At 50.9% G+C, this 25,479-nt stretch overlaps 1 protein-coding gene across 1 annotated transcript in view; it reads left to right on the plus strand.

The window, feature by feature from the left end:
* The window catches only part of LOC311344825 (LIM and calponin homology domains-containing protein 1-like), a 47,137-nt gene that overhangs the window by 3,245 nt on the left and 18,413 nt on the right, over positions 1-25,479 (plus strand). The window contains exons 2-9 of the mRNA XM_084469161.1: positions 12,089-12,159; positions 12,888-12,957; positions 14,491-14,597; positions 16,124-16,154; positions 17,547-17,657; positions 19,778-19,970; positions 23,500-23,657; positions 23,689-23,810. Coding sequence (XP_084325287.1) covers positions 12,089-12,159; positions 12,888-12,957; positions 14,491-14,597; positions 16,124-16,154; positions 17,547-17,657; positions 19,778-19,970; positions 23,500-23,657; positions 23,689-23,810 — 863 coding nt within the window. The remainder of the gene's footprint in view (positions 1-12,088; positions 12,160-12,887; positions 12,958-14,490; positions 14,598-16,123; positions 16,155-17,546; positions 17,658-19,777; positions 19,971-23,499; positions 23,658-23,688; positions 23,811-25,479) is intronic.

A 25,479-nucleotide genomic window follows, 5' to 3' on the forward strand; every position in this document is an offset into this window, starting at 1 on the left:
AGGCTAGCGCCGCCAGGTTAGCTAAATGGCTAGAACCGCCAGTTTAGCTAAACAGCTAGCACCGCTAGGTTAGCTAAACAGCTAGCACCGCCAGGTTAGCCTAACAGCTAGCATCGCCAGACCTCTAGCAACATGAGGTTAGATAAATCGCTAGCAATGTACCCACTGTGACCCTACCTACTCCATAACGACCTTTCTCTGGACTGTCTAACCCCTACCCCGAGTGTACCAGATATGAGCTGAGAAAGATGAACTCACTTACCTACATACATATGAGGAGGCGTGGAAATGATGTTGCAATAATGTCACGTTGCCATGGTTATACCATAGAATGTCTCGACATGGAAACTGCAGCCATCCAACAAATTCTTCCGGTTTGACATTTAGTTGTTGAGGAGGAGTTGATGGAGGTGGAGGTGAATGAAAAAGAGGATTTTGTAGTGGTTGACGTGGAGGAGAAGTTGGTCGACGAGGAGTAGGAGGAGTTGATGGAGGCTGAGGAGCAGAGCAGGTGGAGGTGGAGTTGAGGCTGAGGAGCAGAGCAGAGCAGGTGGAGGAGGAGTGCACTAATCATCAAGACACAGCAGATGGTTTGACATGCCAGCTCATCGCGTGCGGGATTAACATGCCGGGAGATAAGGTGTGTGTGTGTGTGTGTGTGTGTGTGTGTGTGTGTGTGTGTGTGTGTGTGTGTGTGTGTGTGTGTGTGTGTGTGTGTGTGTGTGTGTGTGTGTGTGTGTGTGTGTGTGTGTGTGTGTGTGTTTCACCTGTTGATCACATGTCTGAGGAGCTCATACTGGTGGGACTGGTGTCTGTGGTCTAACTGGGTCGTCACCAGTGTGTGTGTCCATCTCACAGGAGACCTGTCCCCCTTATGACTCTCTAGAGAGAGAGAGAGAGAGAGAGAGAGAGAGAGAGAGAGAGAGAGAGAGAGAGAGAGAGAGAGAGAGAGAGAGAGAGAGAGAGAGAGAGAGAGAGAGAGAGAGAGAGAGAGAGAGAGAGAGAGAGAGAGAGAGAGAGAGAGAGAGAGAGAGAGAGAGAGAGAGAGAGAGAGAGAGAGAGAGAGAGAGCAAGAGGGGCTGGCAGATGGAGGGAGAGACAGACAGACAGACAGGACCTCCCCAGGGCCCTACGTTGCGGAGTGATTTGACAGTGAAATGATGTCCCTTCAACTCTGGGCTTTTAAAGGAGAACTCTGCATAGCTCGGCCGAGTAGAACAAGTGTCTTATTGTGGCGCTAAGTCGACGCATAGTGCTCTTAAGAACAACATGGCACCCTGGCATTGTGCTGTCTCACCCTTCTCTACAGGAATGCCTCCTCAATGCCTCGTTCATGTTGTGATAGAAGGGTTATTATCCTGATGACAGTAAGAGACGATCTCCGGAAAGTTACCTCAGCTTTAAAGACTTCCCCCCCCCCACCCCCCGAATTTCTGACCTCAGCCACACACCCATTGTCACTCACTCACCACTCATACTCACACACACACTCACACACGCACATTTTCTGCTTTTGAGCTGGTTGCCCCCGGCAACAATGTGGGCTGTCAATAGCGATGGAAAGTGACACACTAGTATTTCGTGTGTGTGTGTGTGTGTGTGTGTGTGTGTGTGTGTGTGTGTGTGTGTGTGTGTGTGTGTGTGTGTGTGTGTGTGTGTGTGTGTGTGTGTGTGTGTGTGTGTGTGTGTGTGTGTTGCATGACACAGCATTAAGAATGGACCGGTACTTTGATTCAGAAAAGGATTGCTGTGGTGCTGCTACTGTGCTATGCTACTGTGCTTAGCTATTGTGCTATTGTACTGTGCTATACGGATAGGGGTTGCTAATATGCTAGTGTCCTACGTTCCTATGTTGCGCTCCTGTACAACTAACCTCTTCAGGAAGTCGGTGTTACGAGGCGTTTATAAAGAAAGATGGAGTTGTCTGGTGTCGTTCTCTAGACGTTGGCGTTGGTCTCACTGATGGCGTCGTGATGCAGAGGGAGATGAAACTCAAAGTTCCTAGTCTCTGGTGGTCTCTGGTGGTCTGGACCGCCACATGCTGTCAGCGCCCAGGCTGGAGCTCTGGGCCCCAGGAGGGCATAGCTCCAGCCCGGGCCGGCCCCCGCCCCCCCGGGGAGAGGCACAAAGGCCGGGCCCCAGTCCCCAGGAAGGGGATGGGGCGGGTCCCATCGCTGGTAACCAGGAGTGACAGGAGCCAAGGTTCCCAGAGCCAAGAAGGGCCCGGGCATCCCTACTGACTGACCCCGGGGCAAGACCGGGAACAGGACCCTCTACTGCCGGGGTCCAGGAGCCTCAGACCTCTACCACGTCCTGAGTAACGAAGCGCATGGAGGACGTAGTTTGTCGTGGGCCGTGGATTTGGGAACATCTTATCTTAGTTATAATGATAACTCTGTGTTCATTGGTTAATATTATTTTTTACCAGAAATGCTTTGCTTATCTTAGCTCGTCGTAGATCGTTTTATCTTGTCTTAGCTTGTCCGTGTAATTTTATCTTGAATCAGCTAGTCGTGCTGTGTGTTTTTTTCCAGCCTGTGTGACTGAACCCTGACAGCTGTCTTCATCTTCATCCAGTTTATGGAGGTCCTGATGGAATCCATATTCCTGGTTCTGAAGTCAACCTTTCCGATAAGATGAAGTCATCTGAGGACTGTCTGTCTGAGAGCAGCCAGTCCGGCCTTGTAAACCGGTTTACACGCTGGGTGGGTCCATGGATTTATAAGGTTGTTTTTCCGTACTTCCAGTCCCTGACCGAGAGCGGGCCGTTAGTTCATCTAACCCGTCCATGACTCTATCCCGATGGTCCTGAAGCTGGGGCCCGGGTGACTGTACCAGCGCGGGCCCCTTGGAGAGGTTGCCATAGCCTGGAGGAGGGGGGTCAGGTCTGGGACCCATCGGCTCTGGGTTCTGACCTGCTCCACGGAGAGGAGGGGATGTCTGGACGTGTGTTGGAACAGCAGAACCCTCCTGGTGGTACACGGCCCTCTGAGTGACAGGTGAACCTCTTGCTCTCACCTGTTTCTGCACCTGGAGTCAACGGGGTCCCAGGCGTTGGAACGCGGCCCGTTGCCAGACATGGCTAAATGCTCTAAATTATGTAAATGTACCTTCTCCTGAACAACTATCTGAAGTGAAGTAGCCTAGCAGGGATACCTATTGATCCATCAGGGTTTGATTCCTCGTAGCTCCACTCCTTCCTCGGAGCTCGAGCCTCAGTGCAATCAATACAATAATTGGTTGGAATGCTCTACCCACCCACTCAGACCTGTCAATCACAAACGGTTTCAGACGGAAATAGCTGACGCAGTAAAAAGTCTGTCTTTCAAAGAAGTTTCCAGAAGGTCTCTGGATGCTGTGGTGAAGGCCGCGCCCGGCATGGAGCTAGGTTACCCTCATACGATACCTCCGCCAAATCATTCACAGACTCTTATAAAGCTACGGGTGACAGACTGACCTTGGGTTCCTGTTTGAATGGCTCTAAGTGGTTCAATGCCCTCTCTCTGATGTCACTCCAGGGAGCAAACCTTTCACAGGATTTTATTTTCCCTCCTAAAGCCTCTGGAGAAGGGGTCCTAAGAATGGGTTCAGTGTTGGGAGGTTTAGAACAGGGACTCGTCTGAGGGCTGGGCCGGCTGCCTGGTTAAGGGCTGAGGGCTTGAAGGCTGCGCTGCCTGGTTCAGGGCGAAGGGTTTGTGGAGCAGGGGTAGACCGGCTGGTAACCCCATCTCTTGCATGGAGCAGGCAGGATATAGGAAAAAGGACAACACTTTGTGATCCTGAGGAGAATCCCCTGGAATGTTTCTAGAAGGACTCAATTGTCTCCGGAGAGGAGAGAGGATGCAGAGTGGAGATCACTAGCTGCTCCCTGGGTTCAGATGAGCTCACAACCTGCCCTCACATCCACGCTATCACCCTTGACCTCTTTATTAAGAAGCATTACTCATTATGCTACTTAATAAAGAGGTTAAGGGGTATATTAAGGGTCATATCCACATGAACATCCTCTTAACCTCTTTAGTAGCATGAGGAGCCCTCACATCCACGCTAACACCCTTAACCTCTCTATTACGTAGCAGTAGCCATTATATTCATGCTAACACCCTTCACCTCTTTATTATGTAGCAGGAGTAGCCCTTCTCTTCACGCTGTCACCCTTAACCTCTTTATTACGTAGCAGATTCAACTGTTATGAAACACGGTTTATCGATTTAGAAAATCAGGAGGTGGAATGGTGGAGGTTTTAAAGTTTTCCGAAATATTCCAAATATTTGTATTGGCGCATGGAACTTGAAACGCTAATCTTTGTCAGATCTGGGTTCCCCGCTGAGCCTGAACTTTGTGGCCCAGGCGTCGTGTACAATGTGCCTTTTGTGTTTGACATGCTCCCAGTGATTTGTTATTTCCTCACTGAACGGTGTGTCGGCTGCTGTGTTTCCAGCCGTAAACCAGTCCAGGAATACATGCTGTTACTTGTTTTCGATCAATTGGTGGAAGAATTGTCTGTTTGTCTGCTTGTCTGGGAACTTATCTCTTGTTAAATTTTATTCCCCTTTTTTCCTCAATGTTGTAGTCCATGTGCTGCGTGTTTGTCCATTGCATTGTTTCTCCGTTTCCATCTAAAGGACCACAATGGAAACAAGCCTTTGGGCTTTATTGTGTTTTTAAATCCTTTTGAACACTTCTGTTAATTGTTGTTCAATAACGTTTTCAATCAATCAATCAACTGTTCAATACGTCTTATTCCTTCCAAAATCCTGTAGAACCGTTGGAACGGTCTCTAAGAACATTGAGACAACTTATCCCCCGTTAGCTGGAATGGTTCCTCTGAGCCAGCCCTGGCCTGGCCTGCCAGAGAGGGCCTGGCCTGCCAGAGAGGGCCTGTGGTCCTCAAGGAGTATCTCCTCCTGTCAGTGGGAAGGGAGGAGGGAAGAGGGTAGGGAGTATGGAACAGAGTAGGGAACAAAGGAGGGGAGAGAATAGGGGAAGGAGGAGGGAGTAGGGAAGGAGAGATTCATGTGAGTTTCAGGATTCTTTGCTTCCGCAATACTGCATGTTCCCAGGGGCAGGAGTGAGGAGAGGGGATTGAAGGAGAGGGGGGCGGGACTAGGGACAGGAGTGATGAGAGGGGATTGGAGAAGAGGAGGCTACAGCGTGATCACGTCTTTCGTGGTTTCAGTCGACATGAGACGTTGGTGTAGAAAAGTCTCTCACAAGTGGTTGTAGTTTTCAGTTTTTGGCATGCGAGTGGAAGAGATGGATTTTTCTGAGTCAATCATGTTCCTCTATAAGTTATTAATAGACTTGTAAGTAAAAGCTTGCATCAGTAATCAAACATCCCTGAGAGGCTTGGGTTCCATATCAGGTTGTGTTTAGAAAGGGGAGACGATGTGTTACAGGTGGATGAAGCTCTAGATGTGATGCATTGAGAATTTGAGCCCCTAAGGAAGGTGGAAGGTGTCCACCTTCCATCCAGCTAGCTGTAGCATGTATTTGCTATACCATGTGCTAGCTGTATATAGGTTAGCTATAGCATGTGTTGTCGTTGTGAAGGTTAGCGCTGTGCTAGGTGAATAGCTGAAGTCTCAGTGGTCAGTGCTCATTACGGCTCCATCAGAGGCTGGGATGTGACTAATAAGTGAGGCGCTGGTGCTGAGTAGGAGTGCTTCGTGAGTAACCGGTCACATCATACTCACTCACTCACTCACTCACTCTCTCATTCCTCTCGATAGGCCACGCCCAGTCCTGCTCAAACCAAACATGCTTCTTCTGTTTCTGTTTTTGTTCTTGGTTTTCAGAATGAAAAACGTCTGATTTTGGTTCATTCCTCTTCCTGCAATGTTGTGAACACGTGGAGATCTTCTGAGGATCAAGATGTTCTCGTTAGGTCGGCTGTTTGAAATGTGGTCTCAATGTTCTGTCCATCATAACCACCTTCTGCGCAGTGGGAGGATGTTTGCATTCAAATGCTTCATCCCTCCTCAAAGCCGTGTGTGTGTGTGTGTGTGTGTGTGTGTGTGTGTGTGTGTGTGTGTGTGTGTGTGTGTGTGTGTGTGTGTGTGTGTGTGTGTGTGTGTGTGTGTGTGTGTGTGTGTGTGTGTGTGTGTGTGTTTCGTTTTTCTCATGCTTGTGAACAACGTTCATAAAATTTGTACAAAGCGCTTTCTGAACTCTGACTTTTCTCTTCTGAATCATAATCGTACCCCAAACCACAGTTAATTTAGTAGATATATTGCACTTGGCACCAGAGTTGAGTTGCTTAACTTTTATTCTTGTGTACTCTCTGGATATGGTTCCGCCCTGTAGTGTGTCTGAGAACCACACAGGCCTCTGCACCGCTGTAGAACTCTCGTTCACGCTGGGATCTGAGCTCTAGAACTCTCACCGGGATCTGATCTGTAGAACTCTCGTTCACGCTAACATTCTTAACGGTTGAAACTTGGGTCTAAATTCATTGTCAGGGTGAATAACAATTGTAAATAATCAGATTTCATTCATTACAATAACCAAAGAGATAAAAGACCCCTTTCCAAAGATTATTTGTGTCTTTGTGTATCTTTATTCAGCAGGTGGAGAGTAGATCAGGGATGGTGATGTTGTGGAGGTACTGGGCTGCTTCTGGCCCCCTGCTGCTCTGGTTCTCTGGAGCGACTCCGGGGACCTGGAGTTCTGTAGGCCAGCGTTTCCTCTCTGTGGTGGCAGAGTGTGACCTGAGTGTGACCTGTAGGATGTGAGCGGTACAAACTGACTGAATTAGTTTGGACCAAAGTGAAATGACTCAGAAGGAATGAGTTCAAACGCAGCTTCTGTTCAGAGTTTTCTGTTCAGAGTCAGACTGTTGAAGACCACTATGAAGTGACACACGGGACAAACAGTGAATGTTTTTTATGGAAGCATAACCTTCACCAGAGCTTAATCCTATCAGTCTATTTGACCGGTTTGGTGAAGAACATCTGGATAAGTGGAGTGAAGTCTGAACGGGACCAGCAACCTCCAGAGGAAGTTAAGAATTATCTGCCAGTGCGTGGTTCTAGAGCTTCTTCAGAGACACCAGTTCCTCAGCATCACTGTCCTCTTTGTGTGGCCGTTGCCATGGCGACACAAGAAGCCCCCACCAGATGGGACAAAGGGCCCCGCGGGTGTCTCTGTGGGGCCGGGGGCCGGTCAGGGAGCCCTGGGGTGGTGGGGCCACTGGTGGAGACGGCCCCTGTAAAGCTCTGGATGACTGATGGAGGACACACACAAGGCCTGACCTCCCTCTGAACCAGTGGAGGCCGTCCCCGGCCGGTGGCCAGCGTGGGGCAGCTCGATGGAAGCGTTTGCATTTATCTCTGGAATCTCCTCATTTTCTCTGAGCCCGGGGTCAGGATTGGGCCTATAGACAGTGAGAGGTGGAGCAACGCTTGGTTTTGGGTTTGTTCACGGGACATAAAACAGCTGGTTCAGGTTTCACCACTCTGAATAAGGCCATTCTTATTGTTTCGCTCTCTTGTTCAAATAGAAAATCTAAGATGGCATATTCCTGTGGAATGAAATGGATCTTATCCGCCTGCTCTGAGCATCCATACAGTCCCCTGTCTCCAGGCCATGTGCTCAAAAGCTTCTCCACATGTCCACCACTGGGGTGAGGCCGTTGGTGTGCTCTGACTTGGCTGGTCGGTTTTCCTGCTGGTTCGACTTCTGAATCCAAACAGATGAGACTCGTAATGACTAGTAGCTGAAGGTATGTGAGGCTGTCGTTAAACCTGGTTGTAGCGAGGGCTTCATGCTCTGTTGCGTAACATTATCATCGATGTGAATAAGTGTGTTTCCTGTGTACCTGCTCCTCCTGCCAGAGGCCTTTCATAAACAGCTGTCACCTCCTCTAACGAGCGGATCAGGAGCTCCTGGGCGTTTTGAGTGGTCCCCACCCCTCCCTCCGCTCAACATCTCCCAACCCTGGGCGCTGGGACAGGTATCCCCTGGGAGCCGACCCTGGGAACAGATCTCCTTTCCCCGGCCGGGCCCTGGGGCCCCTGAGAGGGAGGCTGAGGTGCTGGTGCTCCGGGCCTCCAGTCGGTCTACTGTGGTAACCCAACGTCGTCCGGTGGCCTGATGGCTCGTCTCTCTGAGGGATTAGACTCATCCTGGTGGTGTTGTGTCTGTCAGGAGGAATCTCCTTTCTGAAGGGAGTCATCCGAGGAGGAAGGTGGAGATGGTTACGGACTTGTCTCCCGAGGCCGTGGCCTCCTGGGAGAGTGAAGGATTCCAAGAAGATATTTTTCCTGGTTACTGAAAGAGAGGCCGTTCCCCCCCCCCCCCCCCCAACCCCTTGGGAGGGTCTGGCTGGAGCAGCGGCGTATTACTGAAAGATCACTCCTGTTGGAGCCAAGACAGACTTCCTCGTGGTTGTGAGGAGAGCTTGTGGGTTTGAATCCCCTGAGAAGCGACCACCACACAGGAAGTGAGGAGAACGAAGCCAGCCGTGGGTGTGGGGTCTTATTGTTTCAGGTTTGTTTTGGGGACAATAGGGGCGGCATTCCTCTGAAAGGACCGTAGCGACGCATTCCAGCATGTGACCCGCGTGGGTTCTGGCCCAGAAGAATCCAGACCCAGCCCACGCTTTCACCTCCACACAGATCACCCCGATCAGACTGGGTCCAGCAGTGACTTTAATGCACTCTTTGTTAGCTCACCAAATCTGTGAGCTGCTCTCTCTGTGTTCAACCAGGTTTCACTTGAATTAGGAGAACAAGGATGAGGTTGAACACACTGAGCTGCTCTGGTGCTCTCTCTGTGTTCAACCACGTTTCACTTGAAATAGGAGAACAAGGATGAGGTTGATACCAATTGACGTGGATATTGGGCATAACTACATATGTTCTTAAAGGGGTGATGTTATTGTTACTGGCAATAACTTATCACCTACTCTGTTGGGCTTCTGTTTCATGAAGTTGTGGCCCTTTTCATTTTTTCTTGGATTCTGGATCAAATAGAACCCTGACTCTAAACACTTTTTATAGCCTCCGCTTCCTGCCTCCGCCCTCAGAGGCTACAGAGGCTCCGAGTCCACCAGGGGCCCGCCAGCCTATCAGGGCCCTTCCTGATGAGGTCACCCTGGGTGTGGCGATGCGATAACCTCGGACCGGCTCCCCTGTGGAAAAAGAAAAACATGTTTTCCTCTAATTGGTCGATTGCGACACTTCCCCTCAGCCTCTGTGCTCTCGACTCAACGGAGGAAGTCATTAAGGCGTTCATAACCCGGTAACGAGGTGTCTGAAAGGTGTTCTTCAGGTGTTAATTGTATGTGGAAACGGTCTGACTATGAAGACAATGTATCTATATGTTCACCTTAGCTCCTACAGAGACAAAGTCCATATGATCAATATTGTTGGAACCACAAGTCAAAAGGGTTTAAGCTTAATTCCAGATCCTTTCAAGCTCTTGGCAGCTTTCAGTTGTTCACAGTCCATTCTTTGTGCTTTACATGTTGAGAAACGTTATTATAGATTATAACAGATGGGATTGGATCAGAGGTCACCGGTAGAATATCAAAAACCTACAGGGTAGTGATGTACATGAACACACCACAGGGTAATGATGAACATGTACACACCACAAGGTAGTGATGTACATGAACACACTACAGGGTAGTGATGTACCTGAACAAACCACAAGGTAGTGATGTACCTGAACACACCACAAGGTAGTGATGTACCTGAACACACCACAAGGTAGTGATGTACATGAACACACCACAAGGTAGTGATGTACATGAACACACCACGAGGTAGTGATGTACATGAACTGAACTATTCCTGCAAAGGCCTCGAATCAAGAGAAGGGGTGTTGAGTGAGAGCGTGGAGATGGAGAGAAAGAAAGGGTGAAGAGGCGGAGGTAGAGAGGGAGAGAAGGAGGTGGAGAGGAGTCGGGAAAGAGAGAGAAACGTAAAGAAGGTCATCTATTTCCGGTGACATCCAGCAGGCGAACTGACACATTTATCAGAGGCGTGGTGAATCGAGGCCAGGCTCTTTCTCTTAATGTGAGGATAAATAAAGAATCCAGGGCGAGACGGGGGTCTGGGGACCTCAGGCTCCCCCCGCAGGACGCAAACCACAAGACGTACGACCCAGCGCTCAGACGCGTGGCGTGATAGATTTGACACCTGGTCACATGTCACCGCTGGACCAGACCTGGGAATGAGATCCAGGTCTGATGTCTGGGATGGGGAGATCCTGGCGTGTGCCCATGATGTGGTCATGATGTAGTCATGCTCCATGTGAACGCCCAGGAGACCAGTTATGTGGCCACGGACCGGCAGCTCCAACACAGCTGGGCTGGCTTTGGGTTCCAGGTGTCAATCAACTCCTCTTCTTCATACTGCTGCTGCATCGTAAACTGACGGCCTTCATACTCTGAGTAATACGGACTCTCTGAGGTCATGCTGCTACGCTGGGGCAGGAGACGACCGTACTAGTCAGGGTGTTCAGCTACCTGCTCCTTAATGACCTGTCTCTGTACTGTCTAACCATTACCTACTCCTTGATGACCTGTCTCTGTACTGTCTAACCCCTACCTGCTCCTTAATGACCTGTCTCTGTACTGTCTAACCCCTACCTGCTCCTTAATGACCTGTCTCTGTACTGTCTAACCCCTACCTGCTCCTTAATGACCTGTCTCTGTACTGTCTAACCCCTACCTGCTCCTTAATGACCTGTCTCTGTACTGTCTAACCCCTACCTGCTCCTTAATGACCTGTCTCTGTACTGTCTAACCCCTACCTGCTCCTTAATGACCCGTCTCTGTGTGGACTCCAGTTTGTCTGTCTGTCTGTCTGCCTGCCCGCCTGCCTGCCTGCTAATGGGTCTACTGCCGGTCTGTGATCCATTAGAGGCCAGAGGTTCACTAGCTAACATATCTCCAGTCCCGGGCCGTACGCTCAGCCCAGGAGCTGACAGGAGCCTCTACTCGGCCCTGAGCCTCACATCCACCCTCCGCTCTGAGCCTCACATCCACCCTCCGCTCTGAGCCTCACATCCACCCTCCGCCCTGAGCCTCACATCCACCCTCCGCCCTGAGCCTCACATCCACCCTCCGCTCTGAGCCTCACATCCACCCTCCGCTCTGAGCCTCACATCCACCTTCCGCTCTGAGCCTCACATCCCCACCCTCCACCCTGAGCCTCACATCCACCCTCCGCTCTGAGCCTCTCATCCACCCTCCGGCCTGGGTTTGGAGCAAACTGGATCTTCATGCAGTTGTCATTAGATGATTCGCGTTCGATCCATTCTCTGCCTGGGAATATTCAGCCTTTGTTTCCATATTGAAATCTCAGTGTTTTGAAGGTATTCCACGTTGTTGTCGGAATCCTTCCGACACTTCCAATATTTGTCCAAAAGCTGTGTTAACAATGTCCTGTTTGAATTTTTAAAGGTTTGCGACACTTCTCCTGGTCGTCCCAGCCTTTCACCGGTGTTACTCCAGGCCCTCATGTAAAGCGATCCGCTCATGCAAACGCATGCAAACCCCTGCGGTGTGGCGGTGCGCTAATCCGCTGTCGTCACGTGCCACCCGGCCAGGGCCATTAGATGGGGATGAGGCGGCTTAGCTCAAGCCTGTTAGTGTTCAGCGTCGCTAACGACAAGACGACCCGGTACCACCGGAGAAGAGCGTCGGTCCTGGACCTGGCTCCCCGGTACGTGGATCCACCTCAGCTATGAAGACCTCGGGAGGACCGGGGGGGACAAGGTGGTCTGGACTCTTCTCACTCTCCCCGGGACCCAGGGGGGCGACCAACCCAGGACCAGAACGGTCCCGAGTTGGTCGCCCCCCTGGGTCTCACATTCCGTGCTGGTCCTAATCCTGAAGCTAATGAATTAGCTTCATTCTCTAAGCCGCCCACAGTTCATGATCTCACTGAGATCTGGAGACCCACACGCTCCTCTGGGGAACAGAGACCACCTGGAGTACTGCATGGTGGCTGGCTGGGTGCTAGCAGCTTCTGACTGTTCAATGGGGAAGTTAGCATGCTAACTAGCGTGCTAGCTGCCGCCGGACGTTTGAATGTAGAGGGTTAGCATGCTAACGGCTTCTGTTTCCCGTTTCCAGGCTGTGACCGGGAGAAGTTTTGCTGAGCGGGATTTCAGAGCGGCTCTGGAGAACGGAATTCTGCTCTGCCAGTAAGTGACACCCCACCCGCCCTCCTCCTTCATCGGACGTTCTACTGGTTTATACTGGGGCTGGCCTTATACTGGTTTATACTGGGGCTGGTTTATACTGGGGCTGGGCTTATACTGGTTTATACTGGGGCAGGCCTTATACTGGTTTATACTGGGGCTTGCCTTATACTGGTTTATACTGGGGCTGGCCTTATACTGGTTTATACTGGGGCTTGCCTTATACTGGTTTATACTGGGGCTTGCCTTATACTGGTTTATACTGGGGCTTGCCTTATACTGGTTTATACTGGGGCAGGCCTTATACTGGTTTATACTGGGGCAGGCCTTATACTGGTTTATACTGGGGCTGGCCTTATACTGGTTTATACTGGGGCTTGCCTTATACTGGTTTATACTGGGGCTGGCCTTATACTGGTTTATACTGGGGCTGGGCTTATACTGGTTTATACTGGGGCTGGCCTTATACTGGTTTATACTGGGGCTGGCCTTATACTGGTTTATACTGGGGCTGGCCTTATACTGGTTTATACTGGGGCTGGCCTTATACTGGTTTATACTGGGGCTGGCCTTATACTGGTTTATACTGGGGCTGGCCTTATACTGGTTTATACTGGTGCTGGCTTTATACTGGTTTATACTGGTGCTGGCTTTATACTGGATTCTACTGGATCCTGCTGTAGTTTTATAACAAACGTTATAATGCCAAATCTTTGCCTCCTCCTCTGCAGGCTGTTGAGCTGCATCAGCCCCGGCCTCGTCAAGAAGATCAACAGACTGCAGACTCACATCGCTGGCCTGGTGAGTCTCCTCCTCCTCCCAATCCATCCATCCATCCATCCATCCATCCATCCATCCATCCCTTCCCGTGAGAGTTAGCAGTACTGGATACAGGATGTTGTGTACGGCCGTCGTGTTTGTTGTGAGCCACGAGCCATGAAACCTACACGCAGAATACACTAATCCGTTGGTCATACGCTGACCACACACACACACACGCGCGCGCGCACGTTGTTATTATGCCTCACATGTGACACTTACAGAGCGTGCTCGTTAATACCCAATAACACACCCGGACACTGAGCTAATGAGCCAATCACAGGGCAGCAGTCCTGCAGGTGGAGGTGATGACCCCACCCTCCGAGAACATCTAAACATGACGTAGCACTTCACAGGAAGGCGTCTGTTTAGGAAGGAAACACTTTATGGTGTTTTAACGAGGTCAGCATCTCCGCACGGTGTCCTGAGCAGGTTCTAGCCTCCTATAACCCCTGGTTACCATACGTTAGCGTGTTAGCCTAGCCACCACATCCCTCTAGTGTGGCCCTCTCTCCTCACTTTAGTTCCTCTTTTCTTCCTGTCTTGGTTTTCACGTCGCCTCTGACTGTGTGTTCACACCAAAAGACACATTTTTCGCCTGGTCGTGCTGTCGCCGAAGTTTTGTCGTGCAGCAAATCATAATCTGTCGCTGTGCAGTAATGTCAGGCAAATTAAGTCTTTCTGCTAACTCTGTCTGCTAACTCCGTCAGTTAACAGTCTTTTCAGAGGGCCGAGTTAAATAGCTAGTTAGTTATAGTTATAGTTAGTTACATAGTCAGCCACCCTACCGGCTAACTCCATTTGAAGGCTTTAGCTCGGTCTGTTAACTCTCTCAGCGAACTCGGTTGACCAACTTTGTCAGCTAGCGCAGTCAGCTAACTCAATCAGCTAACTCAATCTGCAAGCTCAATCAGCTAACTCCACGAGCTGCCCCAGTGAGCTTCCTGCGGGGGAGGTGTTCCCCGGGCTGGGCGTAGCGTCCGGGGTGTGAAACACATCAACACTCTGCACCCTGGGACCCAGCCGTTATCTGGGCAATCATAACACAACACATCCCTGGTCCCGCCCCTTCCCGTTTGGGGGTGTGTGTGTGTGTGTGTGTGTGTGTGTGTGTGTGTGTGTGTGTGTGTGTGTGTGTGTGTGTGTGTGTGTGTGTGTGTGTGTGTGTGTGTGTGTGTGTGTGTGTGTGTGTGTGTGTGTGTGTGAGACAATCTGGGCTGAGGGGAAATTGTGACACCCTGTTGAAGAGGAGGAGAGAGTGAAAGCTGGAAAGAGAGAGGGAGAGGTTTTGTCTCAGGTTGAGAGAGAGAGAGAGAGATTTCCATTCTGCTGGTAGTTCTGATTTAATACAAATCAGTGTGTGTGTACACCATTTGTATCATTGGGTGTGTGCTTGAGTTACACTTATACTTGTGATGTTGTTCCAACGCTCCGTGTGCGTGTACACTCTCTGTATCGTTGTGTTCTTGATTTATACTTGCATTGTGATGTTGTTCCAACACTGTGTGTCCCCAGGAGAACCTGAGTGTGTTCCTGCGGGGCTGTGAGGACCTGGGCCTGAAGGGCTCCCAGCTCTTTGACCCCGGAGACCTGCAGGACACGTCGCCGCGCCCCACCGCCAAGTAAGACACCCCGCACCCCTACAACGCTACACCGCTGTACTGCTACATGCTACACTGCTACACAGCTACAACGCTACACAGCTACAACGCTACACAGCTACAACGCTCCACAGCTCCATGCTACAGCGCTGCACCGCTACAACGCTACACAGCTACATGCTACAGCACTGCACCACTACATGCTACACCGCTACATTCTGCACCGCCACAGCGCTGCATCGCATGCTACACTGCATGCTACAACGCATGCTACACCACTACATGCTACACCACTACATGCTACACTGCATGCTACACCACTACATGCTACATAGAGACAGGTCATTAAGGAGCAGGTAGGGGTTAGACAGTACAGAGACAGGTCATCAATATAGTATCTGTCTGTCTGCCTGCCTGCCTGCCTGTCTGTCTGTCTGCCTGTCAGTGAACAGCCAGTCCCTTCATGTGTCCCTTCAAGTGAAGTGGAGCGAGACAACGGGTCATCTGTTCAGATCCCTATCCAAACACTCCAGATCAGCCGTGACAGCACTATGTTGCTACGACAACAACACAAGCACACCCTGTGTGTGTGTGTGTGTGTGTGTGTGTGTGTGTGTGTGTGTGTGTGTGTGTGTGTGTGTGTGTGTGTGTGTGTGTGTGTGTGTGTGTGTGTGTGTGTGTGTGTGTGTGTGTGTGTGTGTGTGTGTGAACGTTGTAAGAGTGTGTGTGTGTGTGTGACACTTCCCTGGCAGCTCTCGTCAGGCTGTCACTCAGATTAAGAGAGAGAGAGGGCGAGCGAGAGGACAAAGCTGGTCTGATGTCAGCTCAGGGGAATCATCTGGCAGCTTCTGTCACAGCAGAGGAATGATCCTCATGTGTGTGTGTATGTTTCAGCATTTGTGTGTGTTTTTTAGGGTTTGTGTTTATGTGTGTGTGTGTTTATTATAATATTTCATGTAAAAGCTTATATAATATGTAATACTTTGTTTGCTATTTGATAATTCGGGTAAACTTAGTGTATCGTTATATCGCTATATTTTATACTTGTATGTATAGTTACGTTATAGGTATGGTAGGTTACGATAGGTCAGGCGGGCCAGAGCTGAACTTCACATGATCTTGAATCTGATGAACTGATGATTGATCCTGGTCCTGTGTGTGTGTGTGTGTGTGTGTGTGTGTGTGTGTGTGTGTGTGTGTGTGTGTGTGTACACTGTGTATTTACTGTACAGCGTTTATATAACATACATCCAGGATGTCTCTACTGTGTCTGTATATAGTAACTACACACAGTAGAGACATGTATTTACTTCATAGATACATGTATGTATTTAATATATACCAATACAATGTGTCTCTACTGTGTGTAGAGATGGAGGCGAGATGGTACTTAGAGATGGAGAGATAGATATATATAGAGGTAGATTGTAGATAAAGGGATAGAGAGATAAAGATGGAGACATTGAAAATAAGGAGATAGAGAGATAAAGACAGCTGTGTGTAGAGCTATGTCTGTTATAATGTTTAACCCTCTGTGTCTCTACCAGGCCGTCAGAAGAAAGCAGGAAGATAAATAATGTAAGTAGAAGTTATTTCATGTTCAGTGTGATGTCTTCTAGTGCTGTTACATTGTCCAGCTCCCTGGTGGATCTTCTCCAGCTCTATGTCCTATCTGTTTGCCCTGCTCTACTTGCAGATCTCTGTCTGACCTATTTTAGATTCTTTCTTTTTCTTTCATTTTCTTTCTTCCTCCTCCCTCGCCCTCTCCCTCTCTCTCTCTCTCCCTCTCTCTCTCTCCCTCCCTCCCTCCCTCCATCTCTCCCTCTCATCCATGAGGACCTCTTGCGGTCGGTGGATCATTTGCTTCCCATAATACGCCCATTTCCGCGTGGCTCCTCATGGCGGGAGCACGGTCCTGCCGTCGCTGACTCCACTACTTTGAATATGTCTTATCATCTGTTCTATAAATACAGCACTGCGAAGACTCCTCCCCCTCTGCGGTCCTCTGCCTGGGTCTTTCACACGCTCTCTCCCTCCCTCTCTCTCTCCTTACTCCCCCTCCCTCTTTCTTACACCCCCCCCCCCCCCGAACAACACAGCAGTCAGCAGGTTGCCTTGGCTGCAGAGAGGCGCTGCTGTTGCTAAGTGACGCTAGAGTCAGCAGGCGTGCTATAGGCTAGCTTAGCCAGGTGATGCTAGCAGCTCTCAGCGTCCCGGGCTGGGGAGGAGGAGGCAGGGTACCCAGACCGCTGTAGGTGGGGAGGACGAGGAGGAGGACGCAGGGTACCAAGACCACTGTAGGTGTGGAGGAGGAGGAGCAGGAGGAGCAGGCAGGGTACCCAGACCACTGTAGGAGGAGCGGGAGGAGGTGGAGCGGGAGGCAGGGTACCCAGACCGCGGGAGCATCGACCAAGGGACACAGTTTTTAACACGCAGCTCTGGACGTTTGGAGAACTGCATTCACATGTTCATGTAGAGGTTAAGGTAGAGCCGTCATATTCTATTAACATGGCTGTGGTGTGTTTGGGTGGATGGATGTTTATATGAATGTGTTCAGATCAGTGTGTGATGTCACAAGTCACTGAGTGTGTGACGTCACAAATCACTGAGTGTGTGACGTCACAAATCACTGAGTGTGTGACGTCACAAGTCACTGAGTGTGTGATGTCACAACTCACTCGATACATCAAATCTCCACCTTACGCTACTCCCCTGCACTACGGGCTAGTACTGTAGCGGTGTAAGCAGCCTCCGATACTGCTGCGTCGCCTGCTAGCAGAGCGTCTGTTATCTACCCTGAAGGTCCTAGACGCGCCTAGCTAGCTATAGGCTAATGGCTACACAACTGACTGTAACCTAGCTAAATGGCTAACTGTGTGTGTGTGTGTGTGTGTGTGTGTGTGTGTGTGTGTGTGTGTGTGTGTGTGTGTGTGTGTGTGTGTGTGTGTGTGTGTGTGTGTGTGTGTTCAGGTCCTGGTGACTCTGTACTGGTTGGGGCGTGCGGCCAACAGCTGTGTGTGGTACAGCGGACCGGCTCTGGACCTGACACAGTTCAGCGGCCTGCTGGCCCACTTGAGACAGGTGGGTGTCTGTCTGTCTCTGTTTACCTCTGTCTGTGTCTCGCTCTCTGTCTGTCTGTCTCTTGCTCTTTTATACATCTGTCTGTTTGTCTGTGTTTACCACTCTACTTCCCAATTCAATGCAATACAATCTCTCTCTCTCTCTCTCTCTCTCTCTCTCTCTCTCTCTCTCTCTCTCTCTCTCTCCCTCTCTGTCTCTCTCTCTCTCTCTCTCTGTCTCTGTGTCTCTCTCTCTCTGTCTCTGTCTCTCTCTCTCTGTTTCTCTCTGAAATGAGTGAGTGATCGACAGTGAGGCCACTGTCCCTCTCTCCTTTCTCTCCCTCTTTGTTCTCTCCCCCTCTCCATTACCCTACGCACAAGAGGGAGGGAGGAAGAGAGGGGGAGGGAGGGAGTGGTATCGGTCTGTAGTGTGGGAACAGTGAGGGGTGGGGCGGACAGGAAGTTCCTGCAGCCCAACAGGAAGGAGCTTTCTCCACCTTCCAGTCCCAGAGAGAGGGGGAGAGAGAAAGAGGGGAGACAGAGACAGAGAGAGGGGGAGACGGAAAGAGGGAGAGGGGGAGAGATGCATAGAGGGAATGACGAGGAAGAGAGTGCAAAGAGGCAATCGATATTCTGTCAATATGCTTGTGTGCTGATGCACACTTCTGTGTGTGCAAGGTGTGCATCTCTACTTGTTTGTGTGCTGTGGATCATGTTAATGTCCCTGATAAATATATCTGTAGTGGAGGAGGAAAGTCTTTAAGCCAGTGTCCTGGACAGCATGTAGGAAATAAAGATTGATATAGATCAGTGGCGGCTGCTGGTCTTTCAAAGAGGGGAAGCTCATTTTCGGCCTACATCATATAAATTGTCAATTTATGTATATGTAAATTCTGCTCTCTGTTCCTTTTCAAGGAAATGCTCTGTGACTCATACCAACTAGCTATCACTCAAATCACTAGTATTTTCCAGTGATTTGACCAGTGTTCTCTCAATGGCCAGCAGAGCTAGGCTGCTTAAACAGCCTTGGCCCATTGTGTTATGGGTGTAGGACTTGAGCCGCTTTAAACAGGAGAAGCTCCTTTCTACACCTGAAGATGTAGCTCCAATTGTTGCCACTAATGAGAAGAGTTTGTAATGCTGAGGCATTGCACTGTCCAACTCCATGTCTTTAAGGAACACCAAGAAATCACACAGCTTTCCCCTGTCACCCTGCAAGTCCTGATCTGAATACAGGACTTGAAGTTCAGACCTCAGGCTCCCTGAATCAAAGTGATGGCCAACTACCGATAATGATATTAAACTTGAACAAGGAAATGTGGGAATTATGATAAACTGAAACAAGGAATTGTGTTTATAACTGTACGAAATGTACGGAAATTGTCTAGCAATTTCGCCAAGCAAATATCAAGAAATTGGTTGCAGTTTGTCTATCGACTCGCTTGCAAAATCCGCGATGGGACTGAGGACTAAAGAGAGCTCCTGCAACGTTTTATAGTTCAAAATCGCTGTCACTCAAACGGCAACTCAGTCTTTCACAAACCCTTCAATCATCACGCAGAAGCCCAGCGTCCAGGCCAGCCCACTCCTCCATTCACCCCCAGAGACGCTGAGCGTCCATGGGAGGGACATAATCGCAGCATTATCCAATGACCATCCGCTTTCGACACACTAAAAAAAGCTGTACTATGCAGCCCGATTGAAGTGGATGGACGCTGAGCTTCAACAGGCAAATGCACTGTAGCTCTACGGGAGTGTGTGAGAAGGAAATCGAGTCAGTCGACCTGCGATAAGCAGCTGATTCTGAACAAACTCGTCTTCGAGATGGACGTGTTCTAACGCATTTTTAGTCAATGAAATGTTAACACAACAGTATATATTTGACCATTTCATTTTGGAAATTTTAGGGGAAGCTGAGCTTCCCTTGTAGTGTTAGAGAAATCACCACTGATATAGATATGTCTGTCTGTGAGTGAGATATATAATACATTAATAAAGATGTTTGCCTCCAGGAGGAAGACAGTCCTGCAGCATCCAGTACAGCGTGGTGAATCATAGATATAGAGATACAGAAATAGATATATTAATATAGATAGATAGATATAGATATATAGACATTAATATAGATGTGTGCGTCTGTAGGAGGAAGCCAGTCCGAAGGCCGGCAGCATCCGGGACAGCGGGTACATCGACTGCTGGGACTCTGAGCGCAGCGACTCGCTGTCGCCGCCGCGGCGCGTGAGGGAGGACTCCTTCGACAGCCTGGACTCCCTGGGCTCCCGCTCCCGCCACACGCCCTCCCCTGACGTCCTGGCCCCCCGCGGCAGCAGTGATGGTACGTGGTCCGCTGACCCCGGAGAACACCCCTCACTGGGGAATCTCTCTCTCTCTCGCTCTCGCTCTCGCTCTCGCTCTCTCTCTCTCTCTCTGGAGAACCCTCCTCTTCTGGAGGGGACACATGAGACAGCTTCTACCTGATGCTGATCTGATCTGTTCTGTTCTCCTCATGCCTCCCAGTAGAAACATGGGGTCATCTTTGTGTGTTTCTCAGTTTTTTCTTTCTTTCTGTCTCTCTCTGTGTCTGTCTGTCGTCTGTGTTTGAGTATTTGTGTGTTTCTTTCTTTCTGTCTTTTTGTGCACGCTACACTATGCCAGGTAAATAGTTGTGTATCCTGTTTCCATACACCGGTGGGGCGGCCATCTTGTCTTGGTGGAGAGGGGAGGGGTGTCCCTGAGTGGTTCTGAAACAAAGGGGGGCTCTGTCTGGAGCCGGGGAGTCTGTTGTCAGGGCGATGGAGCTCTGATGGCCGTCTGGAGGACCAGAGAGAGAATAGAGCGAGCAGACTGAGGACTCTTTGTTTACTGGTGCTGAGCTATATCTGTTAGTGCATGTGTCTGTCACCCTGTATATCTGCACTCTTTTCTGTCTGTCACTCTTTTCTGTCTGTATATATTTCCTCTTCTCTGACTGACTGACTGACTGACTGTATGTCTGCCCCTCTTGTCTGTTCCTCTCTCCGCTATCTGTCTGTCTGTCTGAGTGGTGTAAACCAATGGAGACAGGTCTGTTCACTTCAGTTCAAACATCAAACAAACACCAGATTCCATCAGACGACATCATCACCTGGCGCACAAGTAGAGACCCATTCTCCCTCTCGCTCTCCCTCTCTCTCACGCTCTCTCCCTCTCTCTCACTCTTGCTCTCACTCTCTGTCTCTCATAAACACATCCCTCATAAACCAGAGGGGTGTTTTTTTAGCTTCTTGCCACAGGTTCATAACCTGCAGTTATGATGTCATGCGTGTTGTTGTCGCCGGTCGTCGTCTGAAGCGACCGCGTGAAAACATCCGGACGCTCTGGACTCTGGTCTGGCTTGTGGTGATTGCTTACTTTGTGTACTTTTTTATCGCAGTCTTTAACGTCTTCAGGTTTTAATGAAGGCCCGTAATAGTTTTACGACGGCCAAGGAAACGTCAGAGTTCTGTCCGCTGTACAGACGGCCATGTGGCCCTGCTAGACCAGCACTTCATGGAGCCATCCTTCTACCGTCAGACCCCTTAAGGAGCAGGGAGGGGTGAGGGCGTCCTGCTCATGGACACTGGGGATCGAACCCTCTATCGCTGTGCTGGCAGGGGAACACCCTTACCCAGACCCCAGACCCAGACCCCAGACCCCTGACCCCTGACCCGAGCAGCAGACCCCCCCCAGCCCTCCCCTCTATGTATCACAGCTTGTCCCCCCTCACCCCAGGTCCGGTTCAGTTCTTCCTGAGGAAAGGTGATCTGTGTGCCGTGTTGTTCGGCGGACCGGTTCCTGATCAAGGGGGTCTTTGTGTTCCTGTGGCTCCCAGTCCGCCGCCCCGCCCAGCACAACAAAGCCATCTTTTAGCGACTTCTCTGATTCGCCTCAAACTTCCCCTCAGAAAGCCTCTCCAAACCCGTCAGGTCCTTCAATATCAGACACCGAACCCGGTCTGACGCGGGTTGTCAACGGTCACTCCTCCGTGCTCCAGAACGTTCCTCCGCTCAGCGCCTGGTCTCTGTACAACAGCACCTCAGTCCCGGGTCACTTCCTGTTACCCCGGGTCACTTCCTGCCCCCCGCGCTGTGTTGACTCTGAGGGGGGCAGAGGGGGCCGGCTGTGGGGGGCTACAGGAGGGCTCTGTGCAGCCGGACACACTCCCACCTGTTGGTCCAGAGACCGGACCCCAAGGGAGGCGGTCTGCTGGAGACACTGGCCCCACTCACTGAGGTCTGGAGCCTTCAGCCAATCAGACACCCTACCCCCGCCCTCCATCGGATCAGAAGCCTAGCCCTCCACCCATAGGTGGAGGGGACTCGCATGAACAAACACATAAACACACACTGACACGTTTGCATGTTCACACATGCAAACATACATATTATTGGTTCAAATCCTACAGCCTACCCTGTTCCCCTGTCCCCCATAGCCCTCCACTGATAGGTGGAGGGCTAGGCTTCCCCTGGGGTAGGGTATACGATCTGAACCAATGGGTGGTCTAGTAGGAGGGGGAACACTCTGAGGTCTCTGGGCCTGGACCCCATGACCTCCTCAGATCACCTCCTGAACCCCAGAGGAACCCAGAGGAACCCCAGAGGAACAGACAAATGCTGATCTGATTGATAGTATTGATCCAGGTCTGAAAGTCTTTGAATCCCCACCATAGTGGTTGTCTGTGTCTGTTGGGTCCATTAGATTTGACTTGATTTAACTTAAGTTGTTATTTACTCTGCTTGCAGCAGAGCACAACAAGCGTTCATAGGAATGTTTTACATCCTTCTGCTTGTGGCATTTCCATACACAGCTCCGGCCTCCTGAACACTTTACAAGGCAAATCCCTTGTTTAACCAGCAGGACTTCCTGTGGAGATCAGGAGGAGCCTGTCATTGAACTGGGAGGAGCTTGTTGTTGAACTGGGAGGAGCTTGTTGTTGAACTGGGAGGAGCCAGTTCAGATCTGGGTCCCATGGGGGATTCTGGCCTCCATCTTCTGAAACCTCTGCTGCATTAAGGGAAGACTTGGCGCTTGTGTCTGGTGAGGAGCTTCGAACTTCGAGTGTTGCTCAGGTTCATGGTGGATGTGTGGATGACTGGAGGGGCGTGCGGGGAAAGTCCTGGACTCGTAAAGCATGCTGGCTCCAGGTGTCTCCAGGTGTTCCTCTGAGCCTGGCCCTGAGCGTAGCGCCTGACGGAGACACAGCGAGGCCACGCTGGCTTCGCTCAGCTGTGATTTACGCAGCGAGACGCCAGCATTCCTTCCTCCTCCGTCAGCCTGTTGGTCTACGCTGTGAGGACCCGGGAGAGGACACCACACAACAATACAGACGCACCACTGGTCTGAGGTCTGCTCTCTCACCCTGCAATCAGCGGCCCGACCACGTCTGGTGGCGTCCGCCACTCCGGTTTAGACCTGTTTACTGTTTACTGGGCTATCTCTGTGCCTCACCACTTCGCATCACTCTCTCTCTCTCCATTCAGCTCTCTCTCTCTCTCTCTCTCTCTCTCTCTCTCTCTCTCTCTCTCTCTCTCTCTCTCTCTCTCTCTCTCTCTCTCTCTCTCTCTCTCTCTCTCTCTCTCTCTCTCTCTCTCTCTCTCTCTCTCTCTCTCTGCACCTCTCTCCATCGGCCTCTGACTTACTCACCAACTCTTCATCTCTCTCCCTCCTTCCCTCTCCCTCCCCCCCTCTCCTTCTCCGTCTCCCTCTCCTCCTTCTCTCCCTCCCCCTACTCTCCCTTCCCTCCCTGCCTCTCCCTCCTCTCCTCTCCCCACCTCTCTCCCTCTCTCCCTTCCTCCCCCTCCTTCTCCTCTCCCTCCCTCCCCCTCTCTCCCTCCCTCAAACTCCAGGCCGTGGCTCTGACTCAGAGTCCGACTCCCCGACCCAGCGGAAGGTTCCGGACGTGAGGAAGGACGACATGCTCGCCCGCCGCACCTCGGTGAGCGAGCCGCGCGCCGCTGTGCCCTTCAACCAGTACCTGCCCACCCGCAGCCAGGCCGCCGCCCACCTGGCCCACCCGCGCCCCACCAGGCCGCCGCCCACCTGCCCCCCCCGGCCACCTCCCTGCCCCGCTGCGGCGCCGGAGGGGCGACCAGGAGGAGGCGCCCCGCAGCAGCTGGAGTACCGCTTCCTCGCCTGTAGGGGGCGACAGACCGCTCAGGTGAGGAGGGAGGAGAAGGAGGAGGAGGTTACCTGTAGGGGGCGACAGACCGCTCAGGTGAGGAGGAGAAGGAGGAGGAGGAGGTTACCTGTAGGGGGCGACAGACCGCTCAGGTGAGGAGGAGGAGGAGGAGGAGGTTACCTGTAGGGGGCGACAGACCGCTCAGGTGAGGAGGAGGAGGAGGTTACCTGTAGGGGGCGACAGACCGCTCAGGTGAGGAGGAGGAGGAGGAGGTTACCTGTAGGGGGCGACAGACCGCTCAGGTGAGGAGGAGGGAGGAGGAGGAGGAGGAGGAGGTTACCTGTAGGGGGCGACAGACCGCTCAGGTTAGGAGGAGGAGGAGGAGGAGGAGGAGGTTACCTGTAGGGGGCGACAGACCGCTCAGGTGAGGAGGAGGAGGAGGAGGTTACCTGTAGGGGGCGACAGACCGCTCAGGTGAGGAGGAGGAGGAGGAGGAGGAGGTTACCTGTAGGGGGCGACAGACCGCTCAGGTTAGGAGGAGGAGGAGGAGGAGGAGGAGGAGGTTACCTGTAGGGGGCGACAGACCGCTCAGGTTAGAGGAGGTCACCTCGGTTTGGTTTGGTAGCAGGTGGAAACCCGGGCGTCACAGCAGCAGAAGAAGAGCTTATTATTGTTTATGAAAATATGTAAGGATTCACACACACACACACACATCTTTTATATGCAGTACATCGTATCAGACGTTAATATTAGACCGTGAATGAAATGTGTAGGCAGAGTTTGAATACAAATGTCGTTGTAGATGTTACACTCCTGACGTTGTCTTGAATGTGACTGGGTGTCATAAGGTTCCTGTGGGGTCCTGGTTGTGTCAGACCCCCTGATAGGAAACATGGAGGCAGGGTGCAGAGGTATAGATATAGGTATATAGATAGAGGTGTATATAAGTAGGTATATAGAGGTGTATGTTCTGCTGAAACAGAGAGCAGGGATTATAGATATTTTTTGATGGGAGGCTTTCATTGGCTGTAGAGGAATTGAGCTGACTCTGGATTGGTGCTAAGATTAAAGTTGTTCCCTGAAGGGCTGGGAAGTCAGTTCCTGTTTTTGTGTTGTCATGGACACCATGACATGTTATCATGGACACCATACTACCATGTTGTGTTAGAAGCATCACTTAGAAGCATTGCTTCTAACACAACATAACACAGCAACCTTTTCTTTACCATCAGTTTCAGTCATATATTTATCAAATCATGAATTATCTCCATCGCTTATGTCATAATATATTCAGTTTATGTTCTGTTTAATCTCTCTCCATAACTTTTTCTCCATCTCTAAAAACCTCTGTCTATCCCTCTTTCCATCCCTCTCTTCTCTTTCTCTTTCTTTCTCTCTCCTCTCCATCTCTCCCCATCTGTCTCTCTCTCTCTGTCTGTCTGTCTGTCTGTCTGTCTGTCTGTCTGTCTGTGCCTCTTCTCTCCTTCCTTCTCCACTGTGTGTCATCCTCCTCCTCCTGGACCATATACGGTCGTCCCCTTTGTACCTTCACATCACTTCCTGGTCCCATCGTTGCCGTGGACACCATCCTCTGGGGCCGTGGTTGTGTTATTGTTGTTGTTGCTCCTTTAGTCACATGACCCGCGTCAACAGTCCGTCCCTGGAGCCCCGATCCCATCCTCCTAGCCCCTCCCCTCTCCGAACACCC

Source organism: Micromesistius poutassou (assembly GCF_964030765.1).
Source record: "Micromesistius poutassou genome assembly, chromosome: 6".
NCBI lineage: Eukaryota > Metazoa > Chordata > Actinopteri > Gadiformes > Gadidae > Micromesistius > Micromesistius poutassou.